Below are 26,231 nucleotides of genomic sequence, written 5' to 3' on the forward strand. Positions count from 1 at the left end.
CTAGCCGAAGCCAAGGCTAACAACATGACCACCTTCCAAGTGAGATATTTCAACTCCACTGTTCTAAGTGGTTCAAACCAATGTGACTTAAGGAAACTTAACACCACTTTAAGGTCCCAAGGCGCCACCGGAGGTACAAAAGGATGCTGAATATGCAGTACTCCCTTCACAAAAGTCTGTACAGGTAGAGAGGCCAATTCCTTTTGAAAGAAAATGGATAAGGCCGAAATCTGAACTTTAATGGAGCCTAATTTTAGGCCCAAATTCACTCCAGTTTGTAGGAAGTGAAGAAAACGGCCTAGATGGAATTCTTCCGTAGGCTTCCTGGCTTCACACGAAGAACATATTTTCGCCATATTCGGTGATAATGTTTAGATGTCACGTCCTTCCTAGCCATTATTAGCATAGGAATGACCTCATCCGGAATACCTTTTTCCGCTAGGATCTGGCGTTCAACCGCCATGCCGTCAAACGGAGCCGCGGTAAGTCTTGGAACAGACAGGGACCCTGTTGCAACAGGTCCTGTCTTAGAGGAAGAGGCCACGGATCTTCTGTGAGCATTTCCTGCAGATCCGGATACCAGGCCCTTCGTGGCCAATCCGGAACAATGATTATTGTTCTCACTCCTCTTTTTCTTATTATTCTCAACACCTTGGGTATGAGAGGAAGAGGAGGGAATACATAGACCGACTGGAACACCCACGGTGTCACTAGGGCGTCCACAGCTACCGCCTGAGGATCTCTTGACCTGGCGCAATACCTTTGTAGCTTTTTGTTGAGACGGGACGCCATCATGTCTATTTGGGGCAGTCCCCACCGACTTGCAATCTGTGCGAAGACTTCCTGATGAAGTCCCCACTCTCCCGGATGCAGGTCGTGTCTACTGAGGAAGTCTGCTTCCCAGTTGTCCACTCCCGGAATGAACACTGCTGACAGTGCGCTTACATGATTCTCCGCCCAGCGAAGAATTCTGGTGGCTTCGCCATCGCCACTCAGCTCCTTGTGCCGCCCTGGCGGTTTACATGAGCTTCTCCTTCCATGGAACCTAACGAAGGGAATTGCTTCGTACGTCGCCACCATTTTTCCCAGGACTTGAGTGCAATGATGCACTGACACTTGTTTTGGCTTCAACAGGTTCTTGACTAGAGTCATGAGTTCCTGAGCTTTTTCTATCGGAAGAAAAACCCTTTTCTGGTCTGTATCCAGAATCATGCCCAAGAAGGTCAGACGAGTCGTAGGAACCAACTGTGACTTCGGTATATTGAGAATCCAGCCGTGTTTCTGTAACACCTTCAGTGAAAGTGACACGCTGTTCAACAACTGCTCTTTTGATCTCGCCCTTATTAGGAGATCGTCCAAGTATGGGATAATTGTGACTCCTTGCTTGCGTAGGAGCACCATCATTTCCGTCAATTACCCTGAAATTGGTAATGACAATACTGTACCGTAATTCTCAGGTACGCCTGATGGGATGGATAAATGGGAACATGAAGGTATGCAGTGTTTATGTCTAGATACACCATAAAATCCCCCCCTTCCAGGCTGGCGATGATCGCTCTGAGCGATGCCACCTTGAATTTGAACCTTTTCAAGTATAGGTTCAGAGATTTTAATTTTAAAAGAGGTCTGACCGAACCGTCCGGTTTCAGGACTACAGCCAAGGTTGAGTAATATCCCCTTCCTTGTTGAAGGAGGGGAACCTTAAGCACCACCTGTTGGAGATACAATGTGTGAATTGTATTTAATATTATCTCCCTTTCTGGGGGAGAAGCCGGTAGGGCCGATAAGGAAAACCGGCGAGGAGGCACCTCTTCGAATTCCAGCTTGTAACCCTGAGAAACAATTTCTATTGCCCAGGGATCCACCTGTGAGTGAACTCAGATGTGGCTGAAGAGTTGAAGACGTGCTCCCACTGGGGCGGACTCCCTTAGCGGAGCCCCAGCGTCATGCGGTGGATTTAGTAGAGGCCGGGGAGGACTTCTGTTCCTGGGAACTAGCTGTGCCCTGCGCCCTTACCTCTGGTAAGAAAGGACGCTCCTCGTACTTTCTTGTTTTTCTGCGACCAAAAGGACTGCATTTGATAATGTCGTGCTTTCTTAGGCTGTGAGGGAATATAAGGCAAAACATCAGATTTACCAGCTATAGCTGTGGACGCCAGGTCCGAGAGCCCTTCTCCACCCAATTCCTCACCCTTGTAAGGTAAAACCTCCATATGCCTCTTTTAGTCGGCATCACCTGTCCATTGCATGTTCCACAGGACACGTCTAGCAGAAATCGACTTAGCGTTGACTCTAGAACCCAGTAGACCAATGTCTCTTTGAGCATGTCTTATATATAAGACAGCATCTTTTATATATCCTAGGGTCAATAACATGGTATCCTTATCTAGGGTTTCAATCTCCGCTGATAAGGTATCTGTCCACGCTGCTACAGCGCTATAAACCCTTGCCGACACAATCGCCGGTCTGAGTAGTGTACCAGAATGTGTGTAAATGGACTTCAAAGTTCTTTTCTGCATGCTATCTGCAGGATCCCTGAGGGTAGCTGTATCTTGGTATGTCAGCTCTACCTTTTGGGTAAACGTGTCAACGCCTTGTCCACCTTAGGGGAGGTTTCCCATCGTATCCTGGCCCTAGCAGGGAAAGGATACGCCATGAGAATTCTTTGTGGGAAACTGCAGTCTCTTGTCTGGAGATTCCCACTCTTTTTCTTCATGAGAGGAGGGAAATTTACCTCAGATTTCTTCCCCTTAAACATGTGTACCCTTGTGTCAGGGACAGATGATGCAGTTTCTTGTCTGGAGATTCCCGCTCTTTTTCACACAATTCATTTGGTTCATGAGAGGGGGGGAAATGTTATCTCAGCTTTCTTCCCCTTAAACATGTGTACCCTCGTGTCAGGGACAGATGGGTCATCAGTGAAATGCAAAACATCTTTTATTACAATAATCATATATTGAATACTCTTCTGTCAGTTTTGGCTGTAACTTTGCATCATCGTAGTCGACACTGGAGTCAGACTCCGTGTCGGTAGCAGTGTCTATTATTTTGGATAGTGGGCGTTTTGAGACTCTGAAGGTCCCTGCGACATAGGGACAGACATGGGTAGATTCCCTGTCTGTTCTCTAATCTTTTGTGCAATAAATTTACCTCAGCACTTAATTCCACATATCCAGTCAGGTGTCGGCGTCGTCGACGGAGACACCACACACACGGAGACACCACACACACACATTTGCTCCATCTCCTCCTTAGAAGAGCCTTTTACCTCAGACATGTCGACACACACGTACCGACACACCACACACTCAGGGAATCCTCTTATCTGAAGACAGTTCCCCCACAAGGCCCTTTGGAGAGACAGAGAGAGAGTATGCCAGCACACACCCAGCACTAATACCCCTGGAAAAACACACAATGTGTTTACCCAGTAGCGCTGTAATACTATTATTTGCTGCCAATTATGTGCCCCCCCCCTTCTCTGAAACCCCCTTTCACCGTGGATAAGCAGGGGAGAATCCGGGGAGCTTCCTCTCAGCTGTGCTGTGGAGAAAATGGCGCTGGTGAGTGCTGAGGGAGAAGCCCCACCCCTCGGCGGCGGGCTTCTGTCCCGCTTAAATATAATAAAAACTGGCGGGGGCTCTTTATATATACAGTGCCTGGCTATATATATATCTCTTTTGCCAGAAATGAGGTTTATATTGCTGCCCAGGATGCCCCCCCCCCCCCCCCCCTGCGCCCTGCACCCTTACAGTGACTGCCGTGTGTGAGGTGTGTGGGAGCAATGGCGCACAGCTTTACTGCTGTGCGTTACCTCAGTGAAGATCATGAAGTCTTCTGCCGCCTCTGAAGTCTTCTTTTCTTCTCATACTCACCCGGCTTCTATCTTCCGGCTCTGTGAGGAGGATGGCGGCGCGGCTCCGGGACGAACTCCAGGGTGAGACCTATGTTCTGACTCCCTCTGGAGCTAATGGTGTCCAGTAGCCTAAGAAGCAGAGCCTTGAAACTCCCAGAAGTAGGTCTGCTTCTCTCACCTCAGTCCCTCGATGCAGGGAGTTTGTTGCCAGCAGGCTCCCTGAAAATAAAAAACCTAACAAATATACTTTCTGTCAGGAAGCTCAGGAGAGCTCCCTGCAGTGCACCCATCCTCCTCTGGGCACAGTATCAAACTGGAGGAGGAGGGGCATAGAGGGAGGAACCAGTGCACACCCAGATCCAAAGTCTTTCTTAAAGTGCCCATGTCTCCTGCGGAGCCCGTCTATCCCCATGGTCCTTACGGAGTCCCAGCATCCTCTAGGACGTTATAGAAATAACCCAAAATATTAGAAGAAGTCGTACAGCATTCTCAGAATTATATTCATAAAACAGATCCAAGTGTGTGCGGCCAAATCACAAAGTGATCCTGTGCTGGATAGAGGAGCAAGGAGGCCCCAGTGAGTGTCCTTCAGTTAGCTCACTGATAATTATGTTCAAGTTTTGCATCAAGATCTTAACATGACAAGAACTTGTGCTACGATGGTTCCAAAGCTTCTCACCGCCGAGCAGAAAGAAAATTTATAGTGAATTTGTACAGACATTTTTTGAACAAATTCAAGTGGATTTGCATTTTTTAGATAACGTTATTACCTGTGATGCAACATGGATCTTCCAGTACGATCCTGAGACAAAAAGCCAGTCCGTGGACTGGAAAACACCATCCGCACCAAGAATGAAGAAAGCACGTCAAAGCAAATCCAAATTCAAAGCCATGTTAATTGTTTTCTTTGATAACAATAATGTTATTTTAGCAGAATGGGTACCAGAAGGCGCAACGTGAATCAACATTACTACAAAAATGTTCTAGAAACTTTGCGGTAAGGAGTCAGGAAAAAGAGGGCAGAGTGTGGTATAATGGTTTCATCCTCCATTAGGACAACGCACCAGCCCAAACAGAACACCCTCCATACTCGCCAGACCTAGCACCGAGTGACTTCTTTCTTTTCCCTAAAGTAAAATCTTTACTCAAGGGAACCCATTTTGCATCAGTTAATGAGGTAAAGAAGAAAACGACTAACCTGTGAGACAGCTGACACATAGGGGCAGATGTATTAAGCCTGGAGATGTGATAAAGCATTGATAAGTGGAAGGTGATAACGCACCAGCCAATCATTACGGGTTTGAAAAATGACAGTTAGGAGCTGATTGGCTGGTACTTTATCACCGTCCACTTATCACTGCTTTATCACTTGTCCAGGCTTAATACATCTGCCCCATAATGAGCTACGGCACGGCTTTGGCCAAAGGGAAATAAGAATGTAGTGGTGTGTGGATGCATGATGGGAGTACATAGAAGGGTAACGAGTTAAAATGTACTTAATATTATTAAACATAAATTATAGCATTAGTCTCATTACTTAATAGCCACACCTTGTGTACGCTCCTATACATTAGCGGCATATTGCTGCAATTTTCAGATCCCCCGATATAGCAAGGTCAGGGAATCTGGAACAGTAACCAAGTTTGAAAATCTTGATTCCCCAATTGTGACCAAAAATGGTCGGGATCGGCAAATCGGGGATGTTCAAAATGAAGAATTTCCCCGATTCCCAGACGGATTGACAAGCGTTGATTGGCCGCCAATTGGCGTATCTGAACTGCGGTTCTGGTCTGGTCAGGGAATCTGGTAAACAGGGCTTATAAGTATGGGGGCTGTAATGAAGATTTCAAAAACATTGTTCTCATACAATTCAGACCTTCATCTGAAACACTTGTCTGAATGTCTGATTTCTCTTCCAGATGATTCCAAGTTAAAGGGGCTTGCTGCCCCCAGTAATCTCTCCATGAATCAGACCCTTGAGGGACACAGCGGTAAGATATCTATTAAAATATACATGGTGATATCCATACAGTATATAGGCACAGGAGAATGCTTCTGGGTTTGGTTGTTTAGTTTTTTAATTAATGTATGTTAATATACAATACAGTCTGATCTCCGGTCATTTTAACCTAAAACATTGGTTTCATTTTCTTCTCCAGGTTCTGTACAAGTTGTTACTTGGAATGAACACTTTCAGAAATTGACCACCAGTGATCAGAATGGACTCATCATTGTCTGGATGCTGTACAAGGGTAATGTTAGGCACTTTGTGAGAATCACCATTGTCTCATAAAGCCTTTTTCTCTGTAAGATATGCACATACGTAGTCCCACACACCCATTACTATGCCATTCCCTTACAGCTAATGCTACCATGTTGGAGCGTATCCTAGTATGACACTTTTTGATCTAAAAATCACTTTACCTGATCAACATGTTTCTGCTATAAAACAGGGATGACAACTGAATAGTTTCAATCAATTAAAATCAATGTTGTGTTAAGGTACTAAAATACATTTACTAACATTTGAAAATCAATATAAAAAATTGTCTGTCAGTAAATGTGTATCTTCGCCCCTGAAATGGGATGCGTTCAGCATCCCTGGTGGTCTGGATGCCGGTGGTCATGTGACCAACTCAGGAGACCGGCACCGGAAAACACTGACAGCTGACATCTTGTAGGTAAGTATTTAGGTTAGGGCCTGGGGACTGTGTGTGTGTGTGTGTGTGTGTGTGTGTGTGTGTGTGTGTGTGGGGGGGGGGGGGGGGGGGGGGGTTAGTTAGGGTTAGGCACTAGGGTGGGGGTTAGGCACTAGGGGAGGTGGTTAGCCCTTGCTGCCACACTCGGAGGGTTAGCCCTAGCCGCCACCCCTGGAGGGTTAGCCCTAGCTGCCACACCCGGAGGGTTAGGGGGGAGGGAGGGTAAAAATACTTACCCCCTCCGATGTCAGGATCTTCAGTTTTGGGATACCTTGATACATTGATTTAGATCATTTTTTTTTTAAATCCATTTCAAATCGGTGAAAGTCGACCTTTAGTAAATAAGGGTGTATTCAATTGTGGTCGGAAACTGCTGTCTTGTCGGAAAGACGGCCGTTTCTGACTTTCTTAGGATGGAAACTGTTCCGACCTATTCAATCCTTTCCGACAAGGCAATTCCGACTTGTTGGAAAACACGTGAATCGGTGGATTAGCCGCGGACCTACGTGTTTTGTCGGATTCCGCGGCCAAATCCGACATGTTTTGGCCCCGGTTCTGACAATGTCAATCCGACTTTAAAAAAAGTCGGATCGGTATTGTCGTGAACAGTCAAATCCTGTCGGATTTGCCCGCTCATTGAGTATGGATATGTCTGATCCGACATCTATTGAATACACCATTAACGGGGGAATTCAAATGTTTGAAAAGTCGGTTTGGTGTCTGTTTTTCCTGTCTACATGTATAGGGTAGTGGCACACAAGCACTTTGTGGGCCTGTATATGTCAGCCACAAAACCAGGTTGTAATCTCTATAAAGATTGTTAAAGCTTTTAAAGAGTATGGGGGGTATGCAATTAGCTACGATCATTTTGGAGATAATGAATTCGCCCCATTGAGTATTCAATTAGGGTAGTTTTCGTCCGTTTTGAAGGCATTTTCGCCAGTGCCTTTTCATCTTTTGTTTTAAGTGAAAAGGCATTGTTTTTTTATTTCTGATATTGCAACATACATTCCTTTTGATATATACATATTTACAGTGGTTCAATAAATAGTAATAAATAAAAGGAAAGCAGTAAAGAAAGAACTTAAAATTACCAAAATCAGTAGGTGAAAAGGTATTGGCGAAAGGTGCCTCGAAATCGGCAAAAAACGGCCCGCGTTTTCAATGGAAAACTTTCCTCTTTTATCAAAGCCATCTTCAGTTACCTGGAACAAAAAAAGTGTTGTAACTTTTGAACCATAACTGCTATTTAAAATCTGTTTGCAGCAATAAACATTTCAGCAAATTCTGATGTTGTTTGACATGTTACACGACCCCCTTTTCATTTAAAAAAAACTGATCTAGATTCAAGATGGCCAATTTCAAGATGGCGTCCATGATCGGTACATACCCTAAAAGAGAGCCCATACCTTATTGGAGTATTGGGTTTTCCCATTTCCTGCACAGTTTTGGAAACAAAAGGGGTATACTGCGACTTTTGATTCACCCTGTATAATATATATAATATAATATATATCTAAAATTTCTGTCTCTTGTCCCCACATGAAATATCATTCATTTATAATTATCCCATAAAGTCTCTCCCACCCGCTTGCCGCAGTGTCCCACGCGGGAAGGGGGGGGGGGTAAAAGTTGGGGGAAGCACGGAATGTGCTTGGCATCTATTCACAGTGCATGGAGAGCCTGGGGGCAGCCCAACATTTCTGTGTGTGCTGGACACGCCCCCACAGTGATGCTTAAGAGGGTATAGTGAGGCCATTGCCCCTTTTTTCGGGGCACGCCTTCACACACAGGGGGTCTCGATTTCTATGAACAGCAATGTTGGGAGGTATGCTAATGATTGATCACATGTAATTTGTCTCCCCAGGCTCTTGGTACGAAGAGATGATTAATAACAGGAATAAGTCCGTTGTGCGCAGCATGAGCTGGAACGCTGATGGTCAGAAGATCTGCATTGTGTATGAGGATGGAGCAGTCATTGTCGGCTCAGTGGACGGTAAGGACTGTTTTCTTAGCGGTCATCTCTTTCATGCTTTACACACAGATAATATGCAGGGGTTGCCTTCATGGAAGTTTGAAGTGTGCAGAAACTATGGAAATTCATTTCCAGTTGTGCGTCTATCAGTCACTAGCTATACTGAAGTAGAGTTTTCCCTATTAATGAAGCCAGTCGAGCAGCTCTGCAAATAGAATAGATACACATAAATTACACCGGTTCTGTGGTTGATGAAAACTAGGTGAAATGCAGGCTTGAAGTCAGCCAGCCACAGAACCGGTGTAATTCATTAGTGTCCCGCTTAAAAGGGATAGTATGGTAAGCCTATGTATAAATAGGAGAAACTTAGGTTGGACTCGGTTCTAAAAGTACTGTAGCTATGAATGTTCTATTATTGGACTCATTTTTAACAACCTAATTTTTATTCTTAATCTCCATATTTGGCAGGCAATCGTATTTGGGGCAAGGAACTGAAAGGGATACAACTGTGCCATGTAGCATGGTCGCCGGACAGCAAAATTCTTCTGTTTGGCATGGCAAATGCAGAAATTCACCTCTACGACAACCAGGGGAATTTCATTGTAAGTGATGCAAAATTGAGAATAGCAAAATATTATCTTTTGTGTATCTGTTGCATGTTCTACTACAGTGTAAGTAAAAGGGCCTCTCAATATGTTCCTATCATCCGTAATTTATATCTATAAAGCTGGAGAGTGAAAACTATGATGACATCACATTGGCATGGAATGACATTTGGTCTGAACTCTGACCCCTACCACCTTCGTCTGTGATTTCACTTCCAGAGAGTTCTGTCATAAAAAACAGGATTTTGATACCTACTGGTAAATCCTTTTCTCCTAGTCTGTAGAGGATGCTGGGGTCCACTTCATGACCATGGGGTATAGACGGTTCCGCAGGAGCCATGGGCACTCTTAAGACTTTTCAATGGGTGTGAACTGGCTCCTCCCTCTATGCCCCTCCTCCAGACCTCAGTTGTAGGAACTGTGCCCAGGGAGACGGACATTTTCGAGGAAAGGATTTACTTTAATACTAGTGGTGAGATACATACTAGCTCACACCTCAACCATGCCGCACAACATGTCATTCAACAGAAAACACGCCAACAGGCATGAATCAATGACAGCAACATGCTGAACTAATATAACACAACTTGTGTAACTGTAATAACTAAACTGCAGGTAAAGTACGCACTGGGACGGGCGCCCAGCATCCTCTACGGACTAGGAGAAAAGGATTTACCAGTAGGTTATCAAAATTCTATTTTCTCTAACGTCCTAAGTGGATGCTGGGGACTCCGTAAGGACCATGGGAATAGCGGCTCCGCAGGAGACTGGGCACATCTAAAGAAAGCTTTAGGACTATCTGGTGTGCACTGGCTCCTCCCCCTATGACCCTCCTCCAAGCCTCAGTTAGATCTTTGTGCCCGAACGAGAAGGGTGCACACTAGGGGCTCTCCTGAGCTTCTTAGTGAAAGTTTTAGTTTAGGTTTTTTATTTTCAGTGAGACCTGCTGGCAACAGGCTCACTGCATCGAGGGACTAAGGGGAGAAGAAGCGAACTCACCTGCGTGCAGAGTGGATTGGGCTTCTTAGGCTACTGGACATTAGCTCCAGAGGGACGATCACAGGCCCAGCCATGGATGGGTCCCAGAGCCGCGCCGCCGGCCCCCTTACAGAGCCAGAAGGCAGAAGAGGTCCGGAAAATCGGCGGCAGAAGACGTCCTGTCTTCAACAAGGTAGCGCACAGCACTGCAGCTGTGCGCCATTGCTCTCAGCACACTTCACACTCCGGTCACTGAGGGTGCAGGGCGCTGGGGGGGGCGCCCTGAGACGCAATAAAAACACCTTGGATGGCAAAAAAATGCATCACATATAGCTCCTGGGCTATATGGATGCATTTAACCCCAGGCCAGAATACATAGAAAAACGGGAGATAGGCTCCGCCCCCTTATCGGCGGCCTTATCTCCTCAGCACACTGGCGCCATTTTCCCTCACAGCTCCGTTGGAGGGAAGCTCCCTGGCTCTCCCCTGCAGTCACTACACTACAGAAAGGGTTAAAAAAGAGAGGGGGGGGCACTAATTACGCGCAGTATTAAAGATACAGCAGCTATAAGGGGAAAAACACTTTTATAAGGTTATCCCTGTATATATATAGCGCTCTGGTGTGTGCTGGCAAACTCTCCCTCTGTCTCCCCAAAGGGCTAGTGGGGTCCTGTCCTCTATCAGAGCATTCCCTGTGTGTGTGCTGTATGTCGGTACGTTGTGTCGACATGTATGAGGAGAAAAATGATGTGGAGACGGAGCAGATTGCCTGTAATAGTGATGTCACCCCCTAGGGGGTCGACACCTGAGTGGATGAACTGTTGGAAGGAATTACGTGACAGTGTCAGCTCTGTATAAAAGACAGGGGTTGACATGAGACAGCCGGCTACTCGGCTTGTGCCTGTCCAGACGTCTCATAGGCCGTCAGGGGCTCTAAAGCGCCCGTTACCTCAGATGGCAGATATAGACGCCGACTCGGATACTGACTCCAGTGTCGACGGTGAAGAGACAAATGTGACTTCCAGTAGGGCCACACGTTACATGATTGAGGCAATGAAAAATGTTTTTCTAACGTCCTAAGTGGATGCTGGGGACTCCGTAAGGACCATGGGGAATAGCGGCTCCGCAGGAGACTGGGCACAAAAGTAAAGCTTTAGAACTACCTGGTGTGCACTGGCTCCGCCCCCTATGACCCTCCTCCAAGCCTCAGTTAGATTTTTGTGCCCGAACGAGAAGGGTGCACACTAGGTGGCTCTCCTGAGCTGCTTAGTGAAAAGTTTAGTTTTAGGTTTTTTATTTTCAGTGAGACCTGCTGGCAACAGGCTCACTGCATCGAGGGACTAAGAGAAGAAGAAGCGAACTCACCTGCGTGCAGAGTGGATTGGGCTTCTTAGGCTACTGGACATTAGCTCCAGAGGGACGATCACAGGCCCAGCCATGGATGGGTCCCAGAGCCGCGCCGCTGGCCCCATTACAGAGCCAGAAGACAGAAGAGGTCCGGAAAATCGGCGGCAGAAGACGTCCTGTCTTCACCAAGGTAGCGCACAGCACTGCAGCTGTGCGGCATTGCTCCTCAGCACACTTCACACTTCGGTCACTGAGGGTGCAGGGCGCTAGGGGGGGGCGCCCTGAGCAGCAATAAAAACACCTTGGCTGGCGAAAATACATCACATATAGCCCCCAGGGCTATATGGATGAATTTTAACCCCTGCCAGAATCCATAAAAAAGCAGGAGAAAAGTCCGCGAAAAAGGGGCGGAGCCTATCTCCTCAGCACACTGGCACCATTTTCCCTCACAGCTCAGTTGGAGGGAAGCTCCCCTGGCTCTCCCCTGCAGTCACTACACTACAGAAAGGGTTAAAAAAGAGAGGGGGGCACTAATTAGGCGCAGTATTAACAATACAGCAGCTATAAGGGGAAAAACACTTATATAAGGTTATCCCTGTATATATATATAGCGCTCTGGTGTGTGCTGGCAAACTCTCCCTCTGTCTCCCCAAAGGGCTAGTGGGGTCCTGTCCTCTATCAGAGCATTCCCTGTGTGTGTGCTGTGTGTCGGTACATTTGTGTCGACATGTATGAGGAGAAAAATGATGTGGAGACGGAGCAGATTGCCTGTAATAGTGATGTCACCCCCTAGGGGGTCGACACCTGAGTGGATGAACTGTTGGAAGGAATTACGTGACAGTGTCAGCTCTGTATAAAAGACAGTGGTTGACATGAGACAGCCGGCTACTCAGCTTGTGCCTGTCCAGACGTCTCATAGGCCGTCAGGGGCTCTAAAGCGCCCGTTACCTCAGATGGCAGATATAGACGCCGACACGGATACTGACTCCAGTGTCGACGGTGAAGAGACAAATGTGACTTCCAGTAGGGCCACACGTTACATGATTGAGGCAATGAAAAATGTTTTACACATTTCTGATAATACGAGTACCACCAAAAAGGGGTATTATGTTCGGTGAGGAAAAACTACCTGTAGTTTTCCTGAATCTGAGAAATTAAATGAGGTGTGTGATGATGCGTGGGTTTCCCCCGATAACAACTGATAATTTCTAAAATGTTATTGGCATTATATCCTTTCCCGCCAGAGGTTAGGGTGCGTTGGGAAACACCCCCTAGGGTGGATAAAGCGCTCACACGCTTGTAAGAACAAGGGCTCTACCCTCTCCTGAGATGGCCGCCCTTAAGGATCCTGCTGATAGAAAGCAGGAGGGTATCCTAAAATGTATTTACACACATACTGGTGTTATACTGCGACCAGCAATCGCCTCAGCCTGGATGTGCAGTGCTGGGTTGGCGTGGTCGGATTCCCTGACTGAAAATATTGATACCCTAGATAGGGACAGTATATTATTGCCTATAGAGCATTTGAAAGATGCATTTCTATATATGCGTGATGCACAGCGGAATATTTGCCGACTGGCATCAAGTCTAAGTGCGTTGTCCATTTCTACCAGTAGAGGGTTATGGACACGACAGTGGTCAGGTGATGCGGATTCCAAACGGCATTTGGAAGTATTGCCTTATTAAGGGGAGGAGTTATTTGGGGTCGGTCTTTCAGACCTGGTGGCCACGGCAACAGCTGGGAAATCCACGTTTGTACCCCAGGTCGCCTCTCAACATGAGAAGACGCCGCATTATCAGGCGCAGTCTTTTCGTGGACAAGCGGGCAAAAGGTTCCTAATTTCTGCCCCGTGACAGAGGGAGAGGAAAAAGGCTGCAGAAATCAGCCAGTTCCCAGGAACAGAAACCCTCTCCCGCCTCTGCCAAGCCCTCAGTATGACGCTGGGGCTTTACAAGCAGAATCAGGCACGGTGGGGGGCCCGTCTCAATTAATTTCAGCGCGCAGTGGGCTCACTCGCAAGTAGACCCCTGGATCCTTCAGGTGATATCTCAGGGGTACAAATTGGAATTCGAGACGTCTCCCCCTCGCCGTTTCCTAAAGTCGGCTTTACCGATGTCTCCTTCTGACAGGGAGACAGTTTTGGAAGCCATTCACAAGCTGTATTCCCAGCAGGTGATAATCAAGGTACCCCTCCTGCAACAGGGAACGGGGTATTATTCCACACTGTTGTGGTACCGAAGCCGGAAGGCTCGGTGAGACCGATTCTAAATCTAAAATCTTTGAACACTTACATACAGGGGTTCAAATTCAAGATTGAGTCACTCAGAGCAGTGATTGTGAACCTGGAAGAAGGGGACTACATGATGTCTCGGGACATCAAGGATGCTTACCTTCATGTCCCAATTTACCCTTCTCACCAAGGGTACCTCAGGTTTATGGTACAGAACTGTCACTATCAGTTCAGACGCTGCCGTATGGATGGTCCACGGCACCCCGGGTCTTTACCAAGGTAATGGCCGAAATGATGATATTCCTTCGAAGGAAGGGAATTTTAGTTATCCCTTACTTGGACGATTCCCTGATAAGGGGAAGATCCAGGGAACAGTTGGAGGTCGGTGTAGCACTATCTCAGGTAGTGTTGCGGCAGCACGATTGGATTCTCAATATTCCAAAATCGCAGCTGGTTCCGACGACTCGTCTTCTGTTCCTAGGGATGATCCTGGACACAGTCCAGAAAAAGGTGTTTCTCCCGGAGGAGAAAGCCAGGGAGTTATCCGAGCTAGTCAGGAACCTCCTAAAACCGAGCCAACTCTCAGTGCATCAATGCACAAGGGTTCTGGGTAAAATGGTGGCTTCCTACGAAGCAATCCCATTCGGCAGATTCCACGCAAGAACTTTCCAGTGGGACCTGCTGGACAAATGGTCCGGGTCGCATCTTCAGATGCATCAGCGGATAACCCTGTCACCAAGGACAAGGGTGTCCCTCCTGTGGTGGTTGCAGAGTGCTCATCTTCTAGAGGGCCGCAGATACGGCATTCAGGACTGGGTCCTGGTGACCACGGATGCCAGCCTGCGAGGCTGGGGAGCAGTCACACAGGGAAGGAATTTCCAGGGCTTATGGTCAAGCCTGGAGACATCACTTCACATAAATATCCTGAAGCTAAGGGCCATTTCCAATGCTCTAAGCTTAGCAAGACCTCTGCTTCAAGGTCAGCCGGTGTTGATCCAGTCGGACAACATCACGGCAGTCACCCACGTAAACAGACAGGGTGGCACAAGAAGCAGGAGGGCAATGGCAGAAGCTGCAAGGATTCTTCGCTGGGCGGAAAATCATGTGATAGCACTGTCAGCAGTATTCATTCCGGGAGTGGACAACTGGGAAGCAGACTTCCTCAGCAGACACGACCTCCACCCGGGAGAGTGGAGACTTCACCCAGAAGTCTTCCACATGATTATAAACCGTTGGGAAAAACTCGACAGGTATTGCGCCAGGTCAAGGGACCCTCAGGCAATAGCTGTAGGCGCTCTGGTAACACCGTGGGTGTACCAGTCAGTGTATGTGTTCCCTCCTCTGCCTCTCATACCCAAGGTACTGAGATTGATAAGATGGAGAGGAGTAAGCACTATATTCGTGGTTCCGGATTGGCCAAGAAGGACTTGGTAACCGGAACTTCAAGAGATGCTCACGGAGGATCCGTGGCCTCTACCTCTAAGAAGGGACCTGCTCCAGCAAGGACCCTGTCTGTTCCAAGACTTACCGCGGCTGCGTTTGACGGCATGGCGGTTGAACGCCGGATCCTGAAGGAAAAAAGGCATTCCGGATGAAGTCATCCCTATCCTGATCAAAGCCAGGAAGGATGTAACCGCAAAACATTATCACCGCATTTGGCGAAAATATGTTGCGTGGTGCGAGGCCAGTAAGGCCCGACGGAGGAAATTCAACTGGGTCGATTCCTACATTTCCTGCAAACAGGAGTGTCTATGGGCCTGAAATTGGGGTCCATTAAGGTTCAAATTTCGGCCCTGTCAATTTTCTTCCAAAAAGAACTAGCTTCAGTCCCTGAAGTTCAGACGTTTGTAAAAGGGGTACTGCATATACAGCCTCCTTTTGTGCCTTCAGTGGCACTTTGGGATCTCAATGTAGTTTTTGGGTTCCAAAAGTCACATTGGTTTGAACCACTTAAATCTGTGGAGTTAAAATATCTCACATGGAAAGTGGTCATGCTGTTGGCCCTGGCCTGGGCCAGGCGCGTGTCAGAATTGGCGGCTTTATCCTGTAAAAGCCCTTATCTGATTTTCCATTCGGACAGGGCGGAATTGAGGACTCGTCCTTAGTTTCTCCCTAAGGTGGTTTCAGCGTTTCACCTGAACCAACCTATTGTGGTGCCTGCGGCTACTAGGGACTTGGAGGACTCCAAGTTGCTAGACGTTGTCAGGGCCCTGAAAATATATGTTTCCAGGACGGCTGGAGTCAGAAAATCTGACTCGCTGTTTATCCTGTATGCACCCAACAAGCTGGGTGCTCCTGCTTCTAAGCAGACTATTGCTCGTTGGATTTGTAGTACAATTCAGCTTGCACATTCTGTGGCAGGCCTGCCACAGCCAAAAATCTGTAAATGCCCACTCCACAAGGAAGGTGGGCTCATCTTGGGCGGCTGCCCGAGGGGTCTCGGCTTTACAACTTTGCCGAGCAGCTACTTGGTCAGGAGCAAATACGTTTGTAAAATTCTACAAAATTGATACCCTGGCTGAGGAGGACCTGGAGTTCTCTCATTTGGTGCTGCAGAGTCATCCGCACTCTCCCGCCCGTTTGGGAGCTTTGGTATAATCCCCATGGTCCTTACGGAGTCCCCAGCATCCACTTAGGACGTTAGAGAAAATAAGAATTTACTTACCGATAATTCTATTTCTCGTAGTCCGTAGTGGATGCTGGGCGCCCATCCCAAGTGCGGATTGTCTGCAATACTGGTACATAGTTATTGTTACCAAAAAATCGGGTTATTGCTGTAGTGAGCCATCTTTTCTAGAGGCTCCTCTGTTATCATGCTGTTAACTGGGTTTAGATCACGAGTTATACGGTGTGATTGGTGTGGCTGGTATGAGTCTTACCCGGGATTCAAAATCCTTCCTTATTGTGTACGCTCATCCGGGCACAGTATCCTAACTGAGGCTTGGAGGAGGGTCATAGGGGGAGGAGCCAGTGCACACCAGGTAGTTCTAAAGCTTTACTTTTGTGCCCAGTCTCCTGCGGAGCCGCTATTCCCCATGGTCCTTACGGAGTCCCCAGCATCCACTACGGACTACGAGAAATAGAATTATCGGTAAGTAAATTCTTATTTTTACACATTTCTGATAATACAAGTACCACCAAAAAGGGGTATTATGTTCGGTGAGGAAAAACTACCTGTAGTTTTCCTGAATCTGAGAAATTAAATGAGGTGTGTGATGATGCGTGGTTTTTCCCCGATAACAACTGATAATTTCTAAAATGTTATTGGCATTATATCCTTTCCCGCCAGAGGTTAGGGTGCGTTGGGAAACACCCCCTAGGGTGGATAAAGCGCTCACACGCTTGTAAGGGCTCTACCCTCTCCTGAGATGGCCGCCCTTAAGGATCCTGCTGATAGAAAGCAGGAGGGTATCCTAAAATGTATTTACACACATACTGGTGTTATACTGCGACCAGCAATCGCCTCAGCCTGGATGTGCAGTGCTGGGTTGGCGTGGTCGGATTCCCTGACTGAAAATATTGATACCCTAGATAGGGACAGTATATTTTTGCCTATAGAACATTTAAAAGATGCATTTCTATATATGCGTGATGCACAGCGGAATATTTGCCGACTGGCATTAAGTCTAAGTGCGTTGTCCATTTCTACCAGTAGAGGGTTATGGACACGTCAGTGGTCAGGTGATGCGTATTCCAAACGGCATTTGGAAGTATTGCCTTATTAAGGGGAGGAGTTATTTGGGGTCGGTCTTTCAGACCTGGTGGCCACGGCAACAGCTGGGAAATCCACGTTTGTACCCCAGGTCGCCTCTCAACATGAGAAGACGCCGTATTATCAGGCGCAGTCTTTTCGTGGACAAGTGGGCAAAAGGTTCCTCATTTCTGCCCCGTGACAGAGGGAGAGGAAAAAGGCTGCAGAAATCAGCCAGTTCCCAGGAACAGAAACCCTCTCCCGCCTCTGCCAAGCCCTCAGTATGACGCTGGGGCTTTACAAGCAGAATCAGGCACGGTGGGGGGCCCGTCTCAATTAATTTCAGCGCGCAGTGGGCTCACTCGCAAGTAGACCCCTGGATCCTTCAGGTGATATCTCAGGGGTACAAATTAGAATTCGAGACGTCTCCCCCTCGCCGTTTCCTAAAGTCGGCTTTACCGATGTCTCCTTCTGACAGGGAGACAGTTTTGGAAGCCATTCACAAGCTGTATTCCCAGCAGGTGATAATCAAGGTACCCCTCCTGCAACAGGGAACGGGGTATTATTCCACACTGTTGTGGTACCGAAGCCGGACGGCTCGGTGAGACCGATTCTAAATCTAAAATCTTTGAACACTTACATACAGGGGTTCAAATTCAAGATTGAGTCACTCAGAGCAGTGATTGCGAACCTGGAAGAAGGGGACTACATGATGTCTCGGGACATCAAGGATGCTTACCTTCAAGTCAAAATTTACCCTTCTCACCAAGGGTACCTCAGGTTTATGGTACAGAACTGTCACTATCAGTTCAGACGCTGCCGTATGGATGGTCCACGGCACCCCGGGTCTTTACCAAGGTAATGGCCGAAATGATGATATTCCTTCGAAGGAAGGGAATTTTAGTTATCCCTTACTTGGACGATTCCCTGATAAGGGTAAGATCCAGGGAACAGTTGGAGGTCGGTGTAGCACTATCTCAGGTAGTGTTGCGGCAGCACGATTGGATTCTCAATATTCCAAAATCGCAGCTGGTTCCGACGACTTGTCTTCTGTTCCTAGGGATGATCCTGGACACAGTCCAGAAAAAGGTGTTTCTCCCGGAGGAGAAAGCCAGGGAGTTATCCGAGCTAGTCAGGAACCTCCTAAAACCGAGCCAAGTCTCAGTGCATCAATACACAAGGGTTCTGGGTAAAATGGTGGCTTCCTACGAAGCAATCCCATTCGGCAGATTCCACGCAAGAACTTTCCAGTGGGAACTGCTGGACAAATGGTCCGGGTCGCATCTTCAGATGCATCAGCGGATAACCCTGTCACCAAGGACAAGGGTGTCCCTCCTGTGGTGGTTGCAGAGTGCTCATCTTCTAGAGGGCCGCAGATTCGGCAGTCAGGACTGGGTCCTGGTGACCACGGATGCCAGCCTGCGAGGCTGGGGAGCAGTCACACAGGGAAGGAATATCCAGAGCTTATGGTCAAGCCTGGAGACATCACTTCACATAAATATCCTGAAGCTAAGGGCCATTTACAATGCTCTAAGCTTAGCAAGACCTCTGCTTCAAGGTCAGCCGGTGTTGATCCAGTCGGACAACATCACGGCAGTCACCCACGTAAACAGACAGGGTGGCACAAGAAGCAGGAGGGCAATGGCAGAAGCTGCAAGGATTCTTCGCTGGGCGGAAAATCATGTGATAGCACTGTCAGCAGTATTCATTCCGGAGTGGACAACTGGGAAGCAGACTTCCTCAGCACGACCTCCACCCGGGAGAGTGGGGACTTCACCCAGAAGTCTTCCACATGATTATAAACCGTTGGGAAAAACTCGACAGGTATTGCGCCAGGTCAAGGGACCCTCAGGCAATAGCTGTAGACGCTCTGGTAACACCGTGGGTGTACCAGTCAGTGTATGTGTTCCCTCCTCTGCCTCTCATACCCAAGGTACTGAGATTGATAAGATGGAGAGGAGTAAGCACTATATTCGTGGCTCCGGATTGGCCAAGAAGGACTTGGTAACCGGAACTTCAAGAGATGCTCACGAAGGATCCGTGGCCTCTACCTCTAAGAAGGGACCTGCTCCAGCAAGGACCCTGTCTGTTCCAAGACTTACCGCGGCTGCGTTTGACGGCATGGCGGTTGAACGCCGGATCCTGAAGGAAAAAAGGCATTCCGGATGAAGTCATCCCTATCCTGATCAAAGCCAGGAAGGATGTAACCGCAAAACATTATCACCGCATTTGGCGAAAATATGTTGCGTGGTGCGAGGCCAGTAAGGCCCGACGGAGGAAATTCAACTGGGTCGATTCCTACATTTCCTGCAAACAGGAGTGTCTATGGGCCTGAAATTGGGGTCCATTAAGGTTCAAATTCGGCCCTGTCAATTTTCTTCCAAAAAGAACTAGCTTCAGTCCCTGAAGTTCAGACGTTTGTAAAAGGGGTACTGCATATACAGTCTCCTTTTGTGCCTCCAGTGGCACTTTGGGATCTCAATGTAGTTTTTGGGTTCCAAAAGTCACATTGGTTTGAACCACTTAAATCTGTGGAGTTAAAATATCTCACATGGAAAGTGGTCATGCTGTTGGCCCTGGCCTGGGCCAGGCGCGTGTCAGAATTGGCGGCTTTATCCTGTAAAAGCCCTTATCTGATTTTCCATTCGGACAGGGCGGAATTGAGGACTCGTCCTCAGTTTCTCCCTAAGGTGGTTTCAGCGTTTCACCTGAACCAACCTATTGTGGTGCCTGCGGCTACTAGGGACTTGGAGGACTCCAAGTTGCTAGACGTTGTCAGGGCCCTGAAAATATATGTTTCCAGGACGGCTGGAGTCAGGAAATCTGACTCGCTGTTTATCCTGTATGCACCCAACAAGCTGGGTGCTCCTGCTTCTAAGCAGACTATTGCTCGTTGGATTTGTAGTACAATTCAGCTTGCACATTCTGTGGCAGGCCTGCCACAGCCAAAAATCTGTAAATGCCCACTCCACAAGGAAGGTGGGCTCATTTTGGGCGGCTGCCCGAGGGGTCTCGGCCTTACAACTTTGCCGAGCAGCTACTTGGTCAGGAGCAAATACGTTTGTAAAATTCTACAAAATTGATACCCTGGCTGAGGAGGACCTGGAGTTCTCTCATTTGGTGCTGCAGAGTCATCCGCACTCTCCCGCCCGTTTGGGAGCTTTGGTATAATCCCCATGGTCCTTACGGAGTCCCCAGCATCCACTTAGGACGTTAGAGAAAATAAGAATTTACTTACCGATAATTCTATTTCTCGTAGTCCGTAGTGGATGCTGGGCGCCCATCCCAAGTGCGGATTGTCTGCAATACTGGTACATAGTTATTGTTACCAAAAAATCGGGTTATTGCTGTAGTGAGCCATCTTTTCTAGAGGCTCCTCTGTTATCATGCTGTTAACTGGGTTCAGATCACAAGTTGTACGGTGTGATTGGTGTGGCTGGTATGAGTCTTACCCGGGATTCAAAATCCTTCCTTATTGTGTACGCTCGTCCGGGCACAGTATCCTAACTGAGGCTTGGAGGAGGGTCATAGGGGGAGGAGCCAGTGCACACCAGATAGTCCTAAAGCTTTCTTTAGATGTGCCCAGTCTCCTGCGGAGCCGCTATTCCCATGGTCCTTACGGAGTCCCCAGCATCCACTACGGACTACGAGAAATAGAATTATCGGTAAGTAAATTCTTATTTTCTCTTACGTCCTAGAGGATGCTGGGGACTCCGTAAGGACCGTGGGGATAGACGGGCTCCGCAGGAGACATGGGCACTTTAAGAAAGACTTTAGGTATGGGTGTGCACTGGCTCCTCCCTCTATGCCCCTCCTCCAGACCTCAGTTTACTACTGTGCCCAGAGGAGACTGGGTGCATTACAGGGAGCTCTTCTAAGTTTCCTGTCAAAGTATATTTGTTAGGTTTTTTATTTTCAGGGAGCCTGCTGGCAACAGACTCCGTGCATCGAGGGACTGAGGGGAGAGAAACAGACCTACTTTAATGCTAGGCTCTGTTGCTTAGGCTACTGGACACCATTAGCTCCAGAGGGATCGGTACGCAGGTCTCACCCTCGCCGTCCGTCCCAGAGCCGCGCCGCCGTCCTCCTCGCAGAGCCGGAAGATAGAAGCCGAGTGAGTATGAGAAGAAAAGAAGACTTCAGAGGCGGTAGAAGACTTCATGATCTTCACTGAGGTAACGCACAGCAGTAAAGCTGTGCGCCATTGCTCCCATACACCTCACACATGGCAGTCACTGTAAGGGTGCAGGGCGCAGGGGGGGCGCCCTGGGCAGCATATGAACCTCTCTTTGGCAAAAATATATATATATATATATATACAGCTGGGCACTGTATATATAAAGAGCCCCCGCCAGTTTTCTAGTATATTTGAGCGGGACAGAAGCCCGCCGCCGAGGGGGCGGGGCTTCTCCCTCAGCACTCACCAGCGCCATTTTCTCCACAGCACAGCGCTGAGAGGAAGCTCCCCGGACTTTCTCCTGCTTATTCCACGGTGAAAGAGGGTTTTAAAGAGGGGGGGGTCACATAATTTGGCGCATATATATATATATATATATATATATATATATATATATATATATATATAACAGCGCTACTGGGTAAACATATTTATTGTTTTTTCCTGGGTCATATAGCGCTGGGTGTGTACTGGCATACTCTCTCTCTCTGTCTCTCCAAAGGGCCTTGTGGGGGAACTGTCTTCAGATAAGAGGATTCCCTGAGTGTGTGGTGTGTCGGTACGCGTGTGTCGACATGTCTGAGGTAGAAGGCTCGCCTAGGAAGGAGGGGGAGCAAATGAATGTGGTGCCTCCGTCGACAACGCCGACACCTGACTGGATGGATATGTGGAATGTTTTAAGTGCTAATGTAAATTTATTGCACAAAAGATTAGACAAAGCTGAAGCTAGGGAACAGCCAGGGAGTCAACCCATGTCTGTCCCTATGTCGCAGGGACCTTCGGGGTCTCAAAAGCGCCCACTATCCCAAATAGTAGACACAGATACCGACACGGATTCTGACTCCAGTGTCGACTACGATGATGCAAAGTTACAGCCAAAATTGGCTAAATGTATTCGATATATGATTATTGCAATAAAAGATGTTTTGCATATCACAGAGGAACCCCCTGTCCCTGACACGAGGGTACACATGTATAAGGGAAAGAAACCTGAGGTAACCTTTCCCCCCTCACATGAGTTGAACGAATTATGTGAAAAAGCTTGGGAATCTCCAGACAAAAAACTGCAGATTCCCAAAAGGGATTCTTATGGCGTATCCTTTCCCGCCAACGGACAGGATACGGTGGGAATCCTCCCCTAGGGTAGACAAAGCATTGACACGCTTATCCAAAAAGGTAGCGCTGCCATCCCAAGATACGGCTACCCTCAGGGATCCTGCTGACCGCAAGCAGGAGGTTACCTTGAAGTCCATTTACACACATTCTGGTACCTCACTCAGACCGGCGATTGCGTCGGCCTGGGTTTGTAGCGCTGTAGCAGCATGGACAGATACCTTATCAGCGGAAATTGATACCCTGGATAAGGATACCATTTTATTGACCCTAGGGCATATAAAAGATGCTGTCTTATATATGAGAGATGCTCAAAGAGACATTAGTCTACTGGGTTCTAGAATCAACGCTATGTCGATTTCTGCTAGACGAGTCCTATGGACCCGGCAATGGACAGGTGATGCCGACTCAAAGAGGCATATGGAGGTTTTACCTTACAAGGGTGAGGAATTGTTTGGGGAAGGTCTCTCGGACCTGGTCTCCACAGCTACAGCTGGTAAATCAAATTTTTTGCCTTATATTCCCTCACAGCCTAAGAAAGCGCCACATTATCAAATGCAGTCCTTTCGATCACAAAGAAACAAGAAAGTACGAGGCGCGTCCTTTCTTGCCAGAGGTAAGGGCAGAGGAAAAAAGCTGCACAACACAGCTAGTTCCCAGGAACAGAAGTCCTCCCCGGCCTCTACAAAATCCACCGCATGACGCTGGGGCTCCGCTAAAGGAGTCCGCCCCAGTGGGGGCACGTCTTCGAGTTTTTAGCCACATCTGGGTTCACTCACAGGTGGATCCCTGGGCAATGAAAATTGTTTCTCAGGGTTACAAGCTGGAATTCGAAGAGGTGCCTCCTCGCCGGTTTTTCAAATCGGCCCTACCAGCTTCTCCCCCGGAAAGAGAGAATAGTGTTAAATGCAATTCACAAATTGTATCTTCAACAGGTGGTGGTCAAGGTTCCCCTGCTTCAACAAGGGAGGGGATATTACTCAACCCTGTTTGTAGTCCCGAAACCGGAGGGTTCGGTCAGACCCATTTTAAATTTAAAATCTCTGAACCTATACTTGAAAAGGTTCAAGTTCAAGATGGAATCGCTAAGAGCGGTCATCGCCAGCCTGGAAGCGGGGGATTTTATGGTATCTCTGGACATAAAGGATGCATACCTTCATGTTCCCATTTATCCACCTCATCAGGCGTACCTGAGATTTGCGGTTCAGGATTGTCATTACCAATTTCAGACATTGCCGTTTGGGCTTTCCACGGCCCCGAGGATTTTCACCAAGGTAATGGCAGAAATGATGGTGCTCTTGCGCAAGCAAGGTGTCACAATTATCCTGTACTTGGACGATCTCCTCATAAAAGCGAGATCAAGAGAGCAGTTGCTGAACAGCGTCTCACTTTCACTGAAGGTGTTACAGCAACACGGCTGGATTCTCAATATCCCGAAGTCGCAGTTGGTTCCTACGACTCGTCTGACCTTCTTGGGCATGATTCTGGATACAGACCAGAAAAGGGTTTATCTTCCGATAGAAAAAGCTCAGGAACTCATGACTCTGGTCAGGAACCTATTGAAGCCAAAACAGGTGTCAGTGCATCACTGCACTCGAGTCCTGGGAAAGATGGTGGCATCATACGAAGCCATTCCCTTCGGCAGGTTCCATGCGAGGACTTGCCAATGGGACCTACTGGACAAGTGGTCCGGGTCACATCTACAAATTCATCAGTTGATCACCCTGTCCCCAAGAGCCAGGGTATCTCTCCTGTGGTGGCTGCAGAGTGCTCACCTTCTAGAAGACCGCAGGTTCGGCATTCAGGACTGGATCCTGGTGACCACGGACGCAAGCCTCCGAGGTTGGGGAGCAGTCACACAGGGAAGAAACTTCCAAGGTCTTTGGACTTGTCTTCACATCAACATCCTGGAACTGAGGGCCATATACAATGCCCTGCGTCAAGCGGAGACCTTACTTCGCGACCAACCAGTTCTGATCCAGTCAGACAATATCACCGCAGTGGCTCATGTAAACCGCCAAGGCGGCACAAGGAGCAGAGTGGCAATGGCGGAAGCCACCAGGATTCTTCGCTGGGCGGAAAATCATGTAAGCGCACTGTCAGCAGTGTTCATTCCGGGAGTGGACAACTGGGAAGCAGACTTCCTCAGCAGACACGACCTGCATCCAGGAGAGTGGGGACTTCATCAGGAAGTCTTCGCACAGATTGCAAGTCAGTGAGGACTGCCCCAGATAGACATGATGGCGTCCCGCCTCAACAAAAAGCTACAAAGGTATTGCGCCAGATCAAAAGACCCTCAGGCGGTAGCTGTAGACGCCCTAGTGACACCGTGGGTGTTCCAGTCGGTCTATATGTTTCCTCCTCTTCCTCTCATACCCAAGGTGTTGAGAATAATAAGAAAAAGAGGAGTGAGAACAATTCTCATTGTTCCAGATTGGCCACGAAGGACCTGGTATCTGGATCTGCTAGAAATGCTCACAGAAGATCCGTGGCCTCTTCCTCTACGACAGGACCTGCTGTCTGTTCGAAGACTTACCGCGGCTGCTTTGACGGCATGGCGGTTGAACGCAGGATCCTAGCGGAAAAAGGCATTCCGGATGAGGTCATTCCTACGCTGATAAAGGCTAGGAAGGACGTGACCGCTAAACATTATCACCGTATATGGCGAAAATATGTTTCTTGGTGTGAGGCCAGGAATGCTCCTACGGAAGAATTCCATCTGGGCCGTTTCCTTCACTTCCTACAGACTGGAGTGAATTTGGGCCTAAAATTAGGCTCCATTAAGGTTCAGATTTCGGCCTTATCCATTTTCTTTCAAAAAGAATTGGCTTCTCTCCCAGAAGTACAGACTTTTGTGAAGGGAGTGCTGCATATTCAGCCTCCTTTTATACCTCCGGTGGCACCTTCGGACCTTAACGTGGTGTTGAGTTTCCTTAAGTCGCACTGGTTTGAACCACTTCAAACGGTGGAGTTAAAATATCTCACTTGGAAGGTGGTCATGTTATTAGCCTTGGCTTCGGCTAGGCGAGTGTCGGAATTGGCGGCTTTGTCTCATAAAAGCCCCTATTTGGTTTTCCATATGGATAGAGCGGAATTGCGGACCCGTCCTCAATTCTTGCCTAAGGTGGTGTCATCTTTTCATATGAACCAACCTATTGTGGTTCCTGTGGCTACGCGAGACTTGGAGGATTCCGAGTCCCTTGATGTAGTCAGGGCTTTGAAAATATACGTGGCCAGAACGGCTAGAGTCAGAAAAACAGAAGCACTGTTTGTCCTATATGCAGCCAACAAGGTTGGCGCCCCTGCTTCAAAGCAGACTATTGCTCGCTGGATCTGTAACACGATTCAGCAGGAGCATTCTATGGCAGGATTGCCGTTACCAAAATCGGTCAAGGCCCATTCCACTAGGAAGGTGGGCTCGTCTTCGCTCGCAACTACAACTATGCCCCTGTACTTGTCCTATACTGTCATCAACTGTAAGTTGCTGTTTTCCTGTTTGATTATTTGTTTATGTACTCTGTAATTGGGCGCTGCGGAACCCTTGTGGCGCCATATAAATA

General features: G+C 48.0%; 1 protein-coding gene across 2 annotated transcripts in view; it reads left to right on the forward strand.

The window, feature by feature from the left end:
• Positions 1-26,231, forward strand: part of WDR35 (WD repeat domain 35) — a 270,202-nt gene that overhangs the window by 70,522 nt on the left and 173,449 nt on the right. For both annotated transcript variants that reach the window (XM_063915331.1, XM_063915332.1), the window contains exons 3-6: positions 5,775-5,846; positions 6,015-6,107; positions 8,422-8,550; positions 8,998-9,131. In XM_063915331.1, the coding sequence (XP_063771401.1) occupies positions 5,775-5,846; positions 6,015-6,107; positions 8,422-8,550; positions 8,998-9,131 (428 nt within the window). The remainder of the gene's footprint in view (positions 1-5,774; positions 5,847-6,014; positions 6,108-8,421; positions 8,551-8,997; positions 9,132-26,231) is intronic.

This window comes from Pseudophryne corroboree, chromosome 4 (assembly GCF_028390025.1).
Source record: "Pseudophryne corroboree isolate aPseCor3 chromosome 4, aPseCor3.hap2, whole genome shotgun sequence".
NCBI lineage: Eukaryota > Metazoa > Chordata > Amphibia > Anura > Myobatrachidae > Pseudophryne > Pseudophryne corroboree.